The sequence below is a fragment of the Crotalus tigris genome, unplaced genomic scaffold (genome assembly GCF_016545835.1).
Source record: "Crotalus tigris isolate CLP2741 ecotype Arizona unplaced genomic scaffold, ASM1654583v1 scf7180000023616.527904, whole genome shotgun sequence".
Lineage (NCBI taxonomy): Eukaryota > Metazoa > Chordata > Lepidosauria > Squamata > Viperidae > Crotalus > Crotalus tigris.
Window position 1 is genome coordinate 176,198 of NW_024100080.1, and position 15,096 is coordinate 191,293.

The 15,096-nt window shown below is 53.0% G+C and overlaps 1 protein-coding gene across 1 annotated transcript; it reads right to left on the reverse strand.

Annotated features, from left to right (window-relative positions):
* Positions 1-275: 275 nt before the first annotated feature.
* Positions 276-10,850, reverse strand: LOC120297281 (H-2 class II histocompatibility antigen, E-S beta chain-like). The gene is made up of 6 exons (XM_039319725.1): positions 10,658-10,850; positions 6,423-6,656; positions 1,769-2,050; positions 1,531-1,644; positions 1,268-1,291; positions 276-655 (listed from the first exon to the last, which is right to left on the reverse strand). Exons 1-6 carry the CDS (start codon positions 10,746-10,748, stop codon positions 642-644), a joined length of 759 nt encoding a protein of 252 aa, XP_039175659.1. The 5' UTR covers positions 10,749-10,850; the 3' UTR covers positions 276-641.
* Between the last annotated feature and the right edge of the window lie 4,246 nt (positions 10,851-15,096).

Here is a 15,096-nt window from a genome sequence, read left to right on the forward strand (position 1 = left end):
GAGGACTGCTGACCTTCTGGTCCTCAAAGGTAGGCTTGAGGGAAAGCAGAGCAAGGGGGCCTATGAGCAGGAGGGGAGTCCTGTCCCTTCCCCTCCCTGGATCTTCCCACCCTCCTCCCAAACCAGTTTTGACTTCGGACCTGAAGTAGCCGGGATGGTTGATCCAGAGGCAGGGGAGGTGTCAATCTGGGGAGGGGAAGAGAAGAAGGGAGGACCCTCCTGGGGGGGAGAGAGGAAAGAGGAGGAGGAAGAGGAAGGAAGAAGGAATTCCAGGATTTTTCCTACAATGTTTATTCTTTTACAGCAAAGCGAAGGGAAGGGATTCGGATGAAGAGTAATGAAGATGAAGCTGCTGTGGATTTAAAGCCAGGAGAGATTTGGGTGTCTGGACTGACAGGCAGGTCCAGAGTCCCTGGGGTCAGTCTAGATGGTCTCCACCGCTCCCTCACAAGAAAGAGGCCTTCAAAGGAAAGCCAGTGGGGTCTCAGCAGGAAAAGCTCCAGGCTGCCATTCTCCTCCTCCCCCCAATCTAAAATCTTGACCCTCCATTTTTCAGAGGTTGCAAAAGAGAGACAGAAATTCATCAGCTAATGGAAAAAAGCCCCTTCCTTTCCCACAAGGAAGCAGGAAGGATGGCAGGATTAATTCATGAGTGCTGTAGAAAAAAAGAGATGGGGAGAAAGTTAGAAAATAAAGTGAAGCCAGTGTAAATAGCTTATTATTCCTCTCTTTCAGCCACCCCCCTCACACAGGCCCACATTGCAGGGGGGTGGTTAATGGGTAGGAACAAAGTGAGGGAGTGTCCCCCCCTTTTTCAGTGTGAAAAAGGATGCAAAGGACCAGAAATTCATCTCCAGAGGCTTATGGAATTTACCCCAATTGACTTAACTGGGGGATTAATCAAAAAAGGAGCCCCCCCCCCCGCAGACGTTTCATATTAACAAAGAAGATGGGGCCAGGATGGGAGTGGTAGCAAAGCTGGGTGTGGCTTTGCCAGAAATTGTGTGAAATGTCACAAGGAGACTTCCTTTCTCCTTTGCAATTTCCCAAAACCTGGAAATCTCCTGGGCCAGATTTTAGTGTTTATGTGTGTGTGTTTGTTTTTGATTGCACTGTTTTCAGGTCTCTGTAATGAAAAGCTGCCCAAAATTTCAAAAATTTGTGCTATCCATAGCTAGGACGTTTTGTTCAGGCACATTTTTTTTTTTTTTTAAAGGAACAATTAAGGAATGTTAAAGAAACATCTATAACTTGGGGAGAAACTCACCTGCAGGAGGCTGGATGGGAATTGCTGAAAGGAGAAAAAGATCCAATCAGGACCCTTCATAGGCTGGAGCACTCAGGGTGTCTCCCTCCCCATCAATAGCCCATAATAGGTTGCAGGATGCTCACTTATACAGTAGACTCTCAGAGAACAGAATTTCCCAAGCAAATCTCCAAGGGGGCCTCCTTGCCATATGCTAAGCTTGCTGAGAGGCCTCCCCTGGATGGTCCCCTCCCCACAATCTCTCATCCAGCCCCCAGACTCACCTTTCTTGCTCTTCAGGTAGAGGGAGAGCCCCATGGCAAAGAAGATCACCCCGATCACGGCTGCCACGATCCCCGTCCAGAGTTTGCTCCTGGCTGAGTTGGAGGATCGGGGCTCTGAGGAAGGCGAAGGAGCCTCACTGAGCAAGAGGATCAGGGCCATCTTCCCCCACCCAAGAGGGTCCATCCCAGCTCCCCCTTCTCAGGGCAGGAGGAGGTCCCCAGAGGGGGAGGGGCTCACCCCACTGGACGGTGATGGGGGCCTCCAGGCTGGCGTGCCCCACCTGGCATGTGTAGACGTCTCCCCGCTGGGGCTGGGTCTCCAGCATCACCTGGAGCTGGTAGGTCCAGTCTCCATTCTGGAGCTCCTCCCCAAAGGCCACTCCCTCCTCCTCCAGCCGCCCATTCTTCAGCCACTGGACCTCGATCTCCACGGGGTAGAAGCCTCTCGCGATGCAGAGGAGGATGGTGTTAGGGGAAGTGGGATCCAGCTTGGTGGGGGAGATGGAAACAGTGGGCTTGGCTGGAGGAGAGGAAGGGGGGGAGGGACAAGGGAGACATAGGAGGGGCCAGAACAGGAGACCAAGTGGGTTAGTTCAGGCCAAGAGCCCTTTTCAGTCCTGAAAATAGTATTTGTTTTATTTCCAAAGCAAATTGCAGCAAGAAATTAAATGGGATCCTGAAAGATGGAAAAACATAAATCGTTCCTGGTTGGGATCAGTTTCCATCATGAAATTGCACAAGTCCAACAGAAATAAATACTGGAAATGCCCCGGAACAGAAGGAAGGGAGACAGAAAGAGACCCAGAAGACGGGGAAGACACACAGCATGTTTTGGAGAATTGCAGGGATCCCATTCAAAAGAAAACCACATTTTTTAAAAAATAGGTAGAATACCGGAACATTTATTTATTTATTAAATTTGTTTGCCACCATCTCCTGATAAAATGACTCTAGGCAGCTTAGAGCAGGGCTTTTCAACTGGTGGTATGTGTACCACCTGTGGTACATGAGCATATGGCAGATGGTATGCTGCCCTGCCCAGCCAAGTGTAGTGGGAAAGGGAACGAGCCAGCGCAGGCAAGGACTTACTGTGAGAGAGTCCTCTGGAGCTGCAGAGTGGCTGGGGCGAGGCAAAGGCCCCAGGCTCACTTCTGGCTCACCCCCTCCCCCATGAGAAAGGAGGAGGAGGGCATGGAGACAGGAGAGGCTATAAAAGAAGGCAGTTTTGGCCGGGAGAAGGAGAGAGAGAAAAAAAAGCAGCCTTGGGAGGAGGAGGAGTCAGCTCTCGCTGCATAGAATGGAAAGAAGGAGGAGGGTGGGATGAGACGACAGGAGATCAAGCAGGCCTGTCACAAGTGGATCTACAACTTCTTTGGCAGCCACCTGTGCTGGCAGCAACCAAGAGGCAAGGGATGTAGGGAGGAGGGGTGCTCTCCATGAGGAATGAAGAAAGGCAGCAATGAAGAAAGGCAGCACTGGCTGGAGGTGAGGCAAGGAGGGAGATGGAGAGTGGAAGGATTCTTTTGTGCTTTTGTGACTTTGAAGTTCTGGCATTTGTGCAATGGGGGCTTTGTGTTCTTAAGGAGTGTTTGGCAATTTCTATTTGGCTGATGGCTAATGTCTCAGCTTCTATTGCTCTGCTATTGTTAGCTGTAAGTTTTGATGCAAGGGATTTTGAAGTATTTTTCTCCTGAACGGATTTTGCCTGTAGCATTCCTTTACTTACGAATGGAGCCATTTGGGGAGTCTACCTTAGCCAGCAGCCATACTTACTACATTTTTTTTTCTTCCTTAAGTGCACAATGGGCTCCTTAACTTTCCTTTCTAGCCAGTAGCTGATTCTTAAAGGGGAATGCGCCTTTTTAAGCTAGTTCCCTCAATGGCTTGTCTTTTCTGTCTCTGGAGGCTTTTCCTTGTTCAATGAATCTATGGAAGAAGGGAAATGGGGGGGGGTCCAAAGTCTTCCTTCAGAAGGAGATGGGAATGAGAAAGAGGGAGGCAGGGAAGGAGGGAGGGAGGGAGGCAGGAAAGGAAGAAAGTCCCGCCTTAGCACTTGGCCACCAGCAGCCCTGCCATTGACTTTGCTTGTCAAAAGGTTGCAGAAGGGGATCACATGACCCTGGGACACTGTGACCATCATAAATATGAAATCCGTTGCCAAGCATCCAAATATAAATCACACGACCCTGGGCATGCTGCAATGGTCATAAGTGTGAAAAATGGTCATAAGTCATTTCAGTGCAATTGCAACTTTGAACAGGTTTTTTTTTTGGTCATCAAGTGTTTGACACCTTGCTAGGTGGTACTCGAATATTGCCATATATCCTAAAAGTGGTACAGTCGGTGAAAAGGTTGAAAAGCCCTGGCTTACAGCATTAGAACATTAAAGTCCTAACAGATAAATATTTCTATAACAATCAAAATGGAATTCCCAGTCAAGATAAAATTATAGTTAAAAGATGGGGAGGAACAGGAGGTGTGAGGGGGGAGGGGGGATTGCCTCTGAATTCAACAACTACCTCCAGTGATTTTGAGCCAGATTTCGCCTAATCTGTACTTGAACCTTTGGTTTTTTCTGCCCAGGTTCCCCCTCCCCCACCCTCTCCCTGCAGCTTCAGGCCTCCCTCCCAGCCCCGTTTCCCCTGGGGAGGGAGGTGGGGAGGGGTCCGACTCTCCTGCCTGGGTGGGGGGGGAGGGAGGTGTCTAGGACAACTCAGCCAACTCAATGCAGCACAAAAGTTACACAATATGGAAGAAATGGAGAAAGAGAATCAGGAAAGGAAGGAGGCCGAGGGAGGAGGAAAATGAAATGTGAAAGACAAAAATTAAAAAAAAAACATTTTAAAAATTATTTTAAATAATTGAACAAAATTGTTGAATTGTCCTGCAGTGAGTTGTCCCATTCCGGACAGGGAGGGGGGAAAGGATCTGGGGGGGATCTTGGGGAAAGGGAAGGTGGGGGCAGCTGGTGGCTGAGGAGATCAGGCAGATACCAGGATCACAGAAGAGCCTTGGAAGGGATCCCTCTTGATCTTCAGCAAATGGCATAACTCTTGGGTGGATTAATGGGGGGGGATGAGTGAGCCCCCCCCAGAGGGTCCTTCTTAGATCCACTCCAGATCAGAGAACTTTTGCTAGCAACGTTTCTCTCCGTTTAGGGATTCTCTGATGAACAGCTCATTATATAAAGTTTAAGAACCTGCAATTTTTAAAGGTTTGGTTATTTGTAATTTAATCCTGGGATCTGGTCGGGATTTTTTTATGAACAGTTAATTATCCTCCTAGGTTTGCAGGGAAGAATTTAGTAGTAAAAATGAATTCCCGACTGAATATACAGAGAACAAAATCTGTGTCGGTTCCCCTTAAATATTCCATAATTTCTGGAAGGAGCAGATGCCCAGCTGGTAAAATGCCTTTTTCTCTTGGGATCTTTTGTTTTTTCTCTCGTGGAAGAAAGATCTTATTGAATTCTTTGGTAGCGTGTTATTTTTGGAGACCCTGGCAACAACAAATGGCAACAACTGCAGATGAAACACTGGTTTTGCACCATGAAACGTTATCAGTTGATAGAAATAAATAAGGTTTTTTAATATAAACAAATAAAACTAGACCAACAAATGTAGGCAATTTGCCAGGAATCTGGAATAGGGAACTAAACAATCTGAGCCTTCAGGGCTGAACGAATGCCTGAAATTCAGTTTTAATGTTTGTGGTTTTTTTGTTAATCTTTGCCCCCAAATGGGGAACCTTCCCAGATACGAAGAGGGAAGCGATTCGGCTGCAGGTGAAGCAGAGTCTCTGACCAAAAAGGGGGCTTCAAGGGGGGCTTTTCTCCCAGACCCCCAACATTGGATGAACAACTGAATCTGAATAAAGGATAAAAAGAACTGAAAGATGGACAGGGCCCAGCAGACGAAAGAGCCTTCCCTGATTCCCTTTTCCAGACCTTTGGAAGTTCACTTTTTATCCTAAAATCCCAAAGGCCCCAGAGGTGAAGGGAGCCCCTCCCCCACTCCTGGCCTCCCGGAAAGGGGGGGAAAGGGGGCTCTGGGGCTTTGCTTGGGGGTCACAGGGGAGGAGGAGGCAGCCGTGGGGCTGGTCAGCCTCCTGAAGCCCCCCCCTTTTATGGAATTTTTATCACTGGATTTTAATCATTCCTGCCTTTTAAATATTAAATTCTACAGATTATTTTGGTGGCTTTATATTTTATGTGTACACCATGTAAAGTCCCTCTGTGGGAGAGAGAGAGAGAGAGGGAGAGACGGTTTTAAAAGTTGATAAGTAAATCAATAAATATTATTTAATCAAAATATTATATTGAAATATTATATAGCATATAGTGTAGATTACTATTGAAATATATCTATATACTGGGCAAAAGAGAGAGCTTGCTGGATTCCTCCCCCCCCCTTAGAAAAATATAATACTTGGTATAATATTCTGCAAAGAAGTTTTTCTGGGCAGGGGAAACTTTGCACCTTGGGAAGAGAAGGAAGATCGTGGGTCCGATGGGAAGGAGAGGGATCTATTTCTTCCCTTTGGCATGTTTCATGGTCATCGTTGTAGAATTTCAAACTTTTTAACTGTAATTTAATTTTTAACCTTATTTTTTATACACTTTTATTTAGGGGTGATGTTATATCCTACTACGCCATCCAGATCCCTGCTTTGAGGGAGGGGGGCGATTTAGGAGTATCAATAAATACCAATAAATACCAATGAGTAAATTTCATAGATTGGAGGGCACAGAACACATCAGGGGCAAATCTTTCTCCGGGAGAGTCCTAAGAAATAAAAGGAAAAGGGGGGGTCCCTGCATTCCCCCCCCATGGAACTCCCCCTCCCCCACTCACCTCTCCGGCCAACCATCTGACCGGTCTTGGCTGTCTCCTAGTTGTATCGGCAAAAGCGATCCACGGCGGCCTTCAGGTACTGCAGGATGCGCTTATCGCTGTTCCACTGGTCCACATCGGGCTGCGCCAACGGAGTGACGGCCACGAATTTCCCGAGGTCGCTGTCGTAGTAGTCGATCTCCTGCCGGTCGTAGAAGTGCCGCTCCAGGAGTCGAACCTGCCGCGTCCCGTTGAAGAAATGGCACTCGCTCTTCCGCTGGAGCAGGAAATGGGCTGCGGGGGGGGGGTGGAGCAGAAAGAAGAAAGCCCTCAGGAGGGACTCCAGGGCCCATGGTTCCCAGCGGCTCCTAGAGGAGGGGCGGAGCGACGGGAAGGCGGAGCGACGGGAGACCTGCCTCGAGGGACTGCCGGAAGGCGCCCCCTGGAAGAGGGATGGGGAACCGTCGGTCTCAGCGGGATTCCCCCTTGCTGGGGGTCTGGAGGGGGGAGGAAAATGAGGGAGGGGGAAAGAGGGACCCCCCCTCCATCTACCCAGGGTGGAAAAAGGCAGGCAGAAGTTCAGCCGGTCCAGGCCTCCGTCCGCCTGCAGGGAACGCTGGATTTCCCCCCAAAGCAGCATGAAATCTGGGGGGAGGGAAGAGACCCCCCCTCTGGGCTGGAAATAATATCCAAGCTTCTCCCTCCCTCTCCCTTTTGGGAGAAGAAGGGAAGGGGGGGGTCACAATAAGGATACCCACACCCATGCTCCTGGGCTCTCCCCACCCTTCAACCCCCACCTTTCCTTTCCCCCCTCCCCCCATCTTCAGCCCCACAAGCTGCCTTTGGGTGCTTTTCAAGGCCTCTTTTCTGTCCCCCTCCCCCCTGCAGCCCCCCAAGACCACCTCAGAGGGAGGGGCTCCAGCCCCCTTCACTAAAGGGGGAGTTTGGATAAGCAACTCAGACCCCCCCCCATATCCCTCCCAATAGAGGCGGAGAAGACGAGGGAGGGGAAGATTTTCAGTCTTGGGTGCTGCAACTTTAGAGGGGTGTCCAGGGGGGGTTGTGGACTTCCTTTTTCACCCCCTCCCATGAATCTGAACCACAGTCCCCCTTTCTCTATGTGCCTGGAGGGGTGGACTAGATGCCCCTTTAAGCTCCCTTAAGAACCCCCCCCCCCATGAGGAGTCCAGGCTGGGTCAGCAGAGACTTCGGAAAGGCCGAGGGGAGCTTGGGGGGGTCTCTCCTGAGACCCTCCCTCCCCCTGGTCTCGTTTAGCCCAAGGGGGCTTCTCCAAAAGGCAGCTGGACTCTTCCCTTGAAGACGTTTCACTTCTCATCCCAGAAGCTTCTTCAGTTCTGACCGAAGGGTGGAGGGTGGAAGGACGGATATTCCTTGCTGTCAGTTTGAAAGTCAGTCCCTGGTTCTCTGAGGGGCCTTGAGGACCCCCAGGGGTTTATGTGGGCCCTCAGGGTCCCCTGAATTGGGGGGCCAAAGGGGTGGGGAGCCTTCCTGGAGCTGCTGAAAGGACCCCGTTGTGGGCAGGACATGGGGGGGTCCTTTCCCTCCCCTTCTGTTGAGGGGGGCTGCTCAATTTTGATCTAGATGGGTTGCGGATCTGGGGATCCTGGGGAGAAGGGAACCCCCAGATCCCCTAGTTACCCCCAAATTTTGTTTCCCACCAACTTAACTGACATTCCGTGATTTGAGGATTCAGCCCTCTTTTCTGTCACCCTGAAGCCCCCCAAGATCACCTCAAAGGGAGCATCTCCAGCCCCCCTCAACAAAGAAATCGTTTTGGGGAGCCAATTTAGGGGAGCAATTCAGACCCCCCCCAATATCCTTCCCCCTCCCCTCCAGGTCGCGATTCAGCAATGGGGGAATATGGGGTGGGGGGTTCTGAGTCTCCTTCCCAAATTCAGAGTCTCCCCCAAGAAGGAATCCAGCTCAACTCTTCCCTCACCTTAAAAAAATGGTGATTCAGAAGAAAAACTGAGGTTGCAAAAACACTTTTGCCAAAAAAAACCCTCTTTTTCTTATACTCTTTGCTGGCCTTTGTGGATTCAGCTCTGAAAATGCCTCAGTTTCCCTCTTTCGCTTTCGCTTTCTGTCTCCTTCCTCTTTCAGTGCAAGAAACTTCGGGGCTCAGGAGCTAATTTGGGGTTCGCAAGGTCCCCCTCCCACCCAGCCACGGGGGGGGCGGGGGGCGGAGAGGGGGTCCAGTTGCCTCTTATCCCATCTCGGCTGCCTTCTCACGACCCCCGCCCACCTCGGCCACAATTAGGGAACGGGGGCTCCCTCTTCGTCCTGCGGGGGAAAATGCGGCGAGGGAGGGAGACCACGCGGAGATCGAGGCTCCTGCAGTCTCCCGCCTCTCTTGCCTTCGACCTCTTTCCCTACTTCAGGGGTCCCAGCCCCTTTCTCCCCCCCCAGGAGCACTGACGGCCCCTCCCAGCCCCTCTCCGAGCCCCCTCCTTACCGGGCGTCTCCTTCCCCCCTTCGCTTCCGGGGATCCGGGCCAGCGCCCCCACCAGCAACAGAAGAGGGACCCCAACGGAGCCCATGGACGCCGCCCCACCAGCGCCCCCAGAGAGCGGGGAGAGAGACGCGGAGGCTCCCAGCCCCAGAGGCGGAATCGGGGGGTCTGGCTTGGGGGGAGGAGGCGGTTTCCTCCAACTTCGGAATTGGGAGGGCCCAATGGGAAAAGCGGAAGGACCAATGGGAATTCTCCCTTCTGCATCGTCATCGGTCTCCGGGCAGAGCCTCCCTTGAGTCATCCACAAGAGGAGAGTGAGAGAAGCGGAGAAAGTTGGAGGGGGGGGGAATCCCTTCAGTCTGGGTGGGGGGGCTGCATTTTAGGGTGGCGTTTCATGCCAGCTCCGGAGAGGAGAGGAAGCGGCACTCGCACGTCCCCTTGTGCAGAAAATGGGCTGCGGGGAGGAGGAGGAGGAGGGTCAGGAGGGACTCCAGGGCCCATGGTTCCCAGCCTCTCCTAGAAGAGGGACACAGGCTTGTCAGAGGAGGGGAGGGAAACCTGCCGCAAGAGGCTACCGGAAGGCGCCCCCTGGAGGAGGGATGGGGAACTGTCGGTCCCAGCGGGATTCCCTCCTAGTGGGGGTCGGGAGGGGGGAGGAAAAGGAGGGAGGGGAGGAGCTTGGTGAGGGACCTCCTCCATCTTCCCCAGGGTGGAAAAAGGCAGGCAGAAGTTCAGCTGGTCCAGTACTCGGCCTAACTGTCTGCAGGGAACGTTGGATCCCGATGGGGCCACTTTGCCCCCCAAATTGGCAGGAAATATGGGGGGAGGAAGAGACCCCCCTGCGCTGGAAGGAAAGGAATATCCAAGCTTCTCTCTCGCTCTTCCTTTTGGGAGCAGAAGGGAAGGGGGGCTCACAATCAGGATACCCACACCCATGCTCCTGGGCTATCCCCGCCCTTCAAGCCCCACCTTCCCTTTTCCCCCCTCGCCCCCATCTTCAGCCCCACTAGCAGCTTTTGGATGATTTTCGACGCCTCTTTCCACTCCCCCGTCCAAATAGACCCCTCTGCAGCCCCCCGAGACTGTCTCAAAGAGAGGGGCTCCAGCCCCCTTCACTAAAGGGACAGTTTTGGGGAGCAATTCAGACCCCCCCCCAAATATCCTTCTCCCTCAGTTCTCCCCTCCCCTCCAAGTCCGGATTCAGCAATAGGGTGGGGGGTTCTGAGTCTCCTCCCCAAATTCAGAGTCTCCCCCAAGAAGGAATCCAGCTCAACTCTTCCCTCCCCTTAAAAAAATGGAGATTCAGAAGAAAAACTGAGGTTGCAAAAACACTTTTGCCAAAAAAAAACCCTTTTTCGTATACCTTTGCTGGCCTTTGTGGATTCAGCTCTGAAAATGCCTCAGTTTCCCTCTTTCGCTTTCGCTTTCCGTCTCCTTCCTCTTTCGGTGCAAGAAACTTTGGGGCTCAGGCGCTAATTCGGGATCCGCACGGTCCCCCTCCCACCCAGCCACGGGGGGGGGACGAGAGAGGAGCCCGGCTGCTTCTTATTCCACCTGGGCTGCCTTCTCGCGACCCCCGCCCCACCTCGGCCACAACAAGGGAAGAGGGGAGGGGGCTCCATCTCCATCCTGCGGGGAAAATGAGGCGAGGCAGGGGCGGAGACCACGCGGAGATCGAGGCTCCTGCAGCCTACTGCCTCTCTTGCCCTCGACCCCTTTCCCCCCACTTCTGGGATCCCAGCCCCTTTCTCCCCCCCCCACCCCCAGGGGCTCTGACGGCCCCTCCCAGCCCCTCTCCTCCCTCGACGAGCCCCCTCCTTACCGGGGGTCTCCTTCCCCCCTTCGCTTCCGGGGATCCGGGCCAGAGCCCCCGCCAGCAGCAGCAGCACCAGGAGGAGCCCAGCGGAGCCCATGGACGCCGCCCCACAAGCGCCCCAGAGAGACCAGAGACGGAGACGCGGAGGCTCCCAGCCCCAGAGGCGGAATCGGGGGGTCTGGATTGGGGGGGGGGAGGAGGCGTTTCCCTCGAACTTCGGAACTGGGAGGGCCCAGAAAAGTGGAGAGACCAATGGGATTTCTCCCTTCCGCAGCGTCATCGATCTCCGGGCAGAGCCTCCCTTGACTTCGCCCGATAGAGGAGATAGTTCGGCGCAGAGAGAGAAGCGGAGAAAGTGGGAGGGGGGAACAATCCCTTCAGTCGGGGGGGGGAGCTGCATTTTAGGGGGGCGTTTCATGCGGACTTCCTTTTGCGCACCCCCCCCCGTGATTCTCAACCAGATCCTCCTTTTCTCTGTGTGTCTGTAGGGGTGGACTAGATGCCCTTTCGGTTCCCAGAGGGAGCCTAGAGGAAAGTGGAGCCAGAGCTTGAGGGCTCCTCCTGGGCTCACCCGGCTCAGTTTGGGGGCAGGAAGCCCCCCCCCCAGGTCTGAACCATGTGGGGGGGGACTGCGGATACACACACACACACACACACACACACACACACAAAAAAAAAGACTCCCAAACTCCTCAGGCAACCGATACCAGACGTTATATCAGAACCCCATCCTCCACAAATCCTGGAGCACCGGGGAAGAACCGAGGATTGGAAAAGGGCTGATGTGGTTCCCATCTTCAAGAAAGGGAAAAAAAAAACAAAAAACAGACCCAGGAAACTGCAGACCAATCAGTTTAACCTCCATATCTGGGAAGATCCTAGAAAAGATAATCAAAAAGCAGATCTGTGAACAACTAGGAGCAAACAAAGTTATAACCGGGAGCCAGCACGGGTGTGTGGAGAACAGATCATGCCAGGCCAATCTCATCTCATTCTTGGATCAAGGGACTGAATCAGTAGACCAGTGAAACGCAGTGGACGTCGCATGCCTAGATTTCAGTAAGGCTTTTGACAAAGTAGACCACAACCTGCTCCTTGCTAAACTAGGAAAAGGTGGGATAAACAACATCCCCACCAGATGGATCTGTATGTGGCTGACAAGCCTACTCAAGGAGTAGTCCCCAATGGCGCCACATCCACATGGAGAGAAGTAAGCAGTGGGGCACCACAAGCTCCGTCTCTTCTCTTCTCTTCTCTTCTCTTCTCTTCTCTTCTCTTCTCTTCTCTTCTCTTCTCTTCTCTTCTCTTCTCTTCTCTTCTCCTCTCTTCTCACTTTAAATGTATTGGCTATAGCTTGCAATGTATCATTCTTCCGCTGCAAATGTATCCGCCCAAAGAGAAAGTTCTGGGCTGCTTGCCAGCAGTTGTGTATTCGAAGCGTAGCCTGTGACAAGCTGTAACTGAGCTAACCTGACAGATAAAGAAAACAAGTATTCAAACGAAAAAAAGGAATCTTTTAGCCTGTTAGCCTGAGAAAGTGCCTTAGCTATAAAAGTGAAAAAAAAAAAAAGATAATGTGTGTGCCTTTTCTCCTCTGTCTCGCTGTGCGTGTGACAAGAGATTGAGACATCGGGCTCTTCTTTGATCAAACCATAAAGCTTTATTCTTTTCCGTAGCCTCGTATTCAGAGTCTCTGGGAGATTTGTGTGGATTCTGAGCTGAAAAGCCTTACGTAATAAAGGGCTGTGACCAGGGCGATTGGGGCTTTCATTGTTCTTCATGCCTTTTATGATTAATTTGATCAGGAGCATTTTAGCCTAAAAATAGTCAATGTGTTGGCTAAAGCGTTTGAATTTTTTAATAAAGTGGTAGCAGACCAGCGAAATGCTGTGGATGTGGTAGACTTAGACTTTAGTAAGACCTTTGACAAGGTAGACCACAAAACCATTCCATTCCATGTTCTGTTCTGTTCCGTTCCATTCCATTTTCTATTCCATTCTGTCTGTTCCGTTCCGTTCCATTCCATTTTCTCTTCTCTTCTATTCTGTTCTGTTCCATTCCATTTTCTATTCCATTTTTTATTCTATTCTGTTCTGTTCTGTTCCGTTCCATATTTTATTTTGTTCTGTTCTGTTCCATTTCATTCCATTCCCTATTCTGTCTGTTCCGTTCCATTTCGGTCCATTCCCTATAAACTGACCCCAGGGACTCTGGGCCTGCCTGTCAGTCCAGAAGCCCAAATCTCTTCCGGCTTTGAACTCACAGCAGCTTCATCTCCACTACTCTCCCTCGGAATCCCTTCCCTTCACTGTAAAAGAATAAAATTTAAATTGTAGAAAAACCTGGTGTTCCTCCTCCCTCCCTCCCTCCCTCCCTCCCTTCCTCTTCCACCTTTTTCTTACCTCTGCAAGAGGACCCTCCCTCCTCCCCTCCCCCTCCCCGGATTGAGGCCTCCCCTGCCCCCGTATTGATGAACCAGGCTAGTTTAGATCCGAAGCCAGAACCCGTTCGGGAGGAGGGTGGCAGATCCCAGGGAGGGGAAGGGGCACGACCCCCCTCCTCAATCTCTCCAGGTCCTGCCAGAGGGAGGGGACCCCTGGGAGACCCCCTATTCCTGCTTCCCCCAGAGAGCCTCTTCCGTGGCTGGGAAGCTGCTGGAGCTGGAGGTTCTCCTGGCTTCATCCGGGCCTCTTTCTCCAGGATCGGAGCCCGTTTGAGCCCCTCAGAAGCCAGAGAGGCTCCTGCCCCATTCGCACCCAGCGCCCCCCTCCTTGGGGTCCTGATCCCCTCGCCTTCCTGCCCTCCAGAGGAACTCCCTCCCCCCGTCCATCTCCGCCTCCCCCCCCAAAAAAAGGGTGCCAGGGCCGGGGAGGGCGGAGAGCAGGGCGGCCTCCCTGGGGATGGAGGGGAGGGGTCCCTCCTGGCAGCCCAGGATCGTCCTCGCTTTGTCTGCCGGTGGGTGAAGTCACAAAGGACTCTGCCCGGAGACCGATGACGTTGCAGAAGGGGGAATTCCCATTGGTTCCGCCCCCTCTTCAGGGCACTTCCAGTTCTGGTCCGAGGAAAACGCCTCCCCCGCCCACCCTCCCGATCCCCCCCCCCTCCGATTCCGCCTCTGGGGCTGGGGGCGTCCCTGGGCTCTGCTGGGGTCTCCCTGCTGCTGCTGGGGGGAGGACGCTGGGCGAGATCCCTGGAAGCGAAGGGGGAAGAAGGGGCTGGGCGGGCGGGGGCAAGGGCTGGGAGGGACCCCCAGTGCTCCTTTGGGGAGGGGGAGAGAAAGGGGCTGGGCGGGAGGAGGTGAGGGCTCAGAGGGACTCTCAGTTCTCCTGGGGTGGGGAGGGGGAGGGAAGAAAGGGGCTGGGACCCCAGACGTGACTTTGGGAAAGGGGTCGAGGGCAAGAGAGACTGCGGGAGCCTCCCTCCCTCCCCACATCCCCCCCCCAGGAGGACGGAGAGAGACCCCTCCCTTTGATGGTTGTGGCCGAGGTGGGGAGGGGCCCGCGGAAAGGCAGAAACAGCGCCGTTTGGAGGTTAGGCAGGAATCGGGGGCTGGTCCAGTTCATCTATGGGGGGGCAGTTTTATTTTATTTCTTTTTTATGTCATAGTTTATACCTCTTCAATTCCCACGGAGTTCAATAAAGTGGAAGGAAGGAAGGAAGGAAGGAAGGAAGGAAGGAAGGAAGGAAGGAAGGAAGGAAGGAAGGAAGGAAGGAGATGGGAATGAGGAAGGAAGGAAAGGATATATGAAAATCAGAGGAAGGACGGAAGGAAGGAAGGAAGGAAGGAAGGAAGGAAGGAAGGAAGGAAGGAAGGAAGGAAGGAAGGAAGGAAGGAAGGAAGGAAGGAAGGAAGGAGCGATTCTTGAACCAAAACCGACCTATTTGCGGTGGGTCAGAAAACCCCACAGCGCTGGGGGCAAAATCTCCCCTCCAGCAGCCCCTTTGCCAGGAAGGGCCCAAAAGGCAGAAGCTTCCCAGGACCCTGCATGATTGTGTGTGTTTTTGTGTGTGTGTGCGTGTGTGTGTGTCTGTGATGGCGCCCAAGGACTCCCCCGTCAGCTGCCTAAGAGACCCCCCTCCAAATCCTCGCTGGCTGTGGGGCTGCTCCTCCCCTTTTTTCATCCACTGTAGCCCCCCCAACAGGATCCGGGGGGGAGGGCAAAGGGAAGGTCCACCCTCCCCTCCGGGGCTGTCGTGAAATACCCTCTTGAGCTGCGCCCCCCCAAGACTGAAGGGATTCCCCTCCCCACTTTCTCCGCTTCTTTCTCTGCGCAAAACAATCTCCTCCATCGGGTGACATCAAAGGAGACTCTGCCCGGAGACCGATGACGCTCAAGAAGGGAGAAATCCCATTGGTCCTTCCGCTCTTATGGACACTCCCAATTATAAAGTTCGAGGAAAACGTTTCCTCCTCCCCCCCCCATCCAGACTCCCCCCGATTCCGC

Excerpts from the sequence above, each read along its gene's own strand:
- LOC120297281 (XM_039319725.1), bottom strand. The coding sequence starts at position 10,748 with ATGGGCTCCGCTGGGCTCCTCCTGGTGCTGCTGCTGCTGGCGGGGGCT. Across the intron at positions 2,051-6,422 it reads TCGCTTTTGCCGATACAACT|CCAAGCCCACTGTTTCCATC; the intron begins AGGAGACAGCCA and ends CCTCTCCTCCAG. Across the intron at positions 1,645-1,768 it reads CCCCATCACCGTCCAGTGGG|AGCCCCGATCCTCCAACTCA; the intron begins GTGAGCCCCTCC and ends CGCCTTCCTCAG.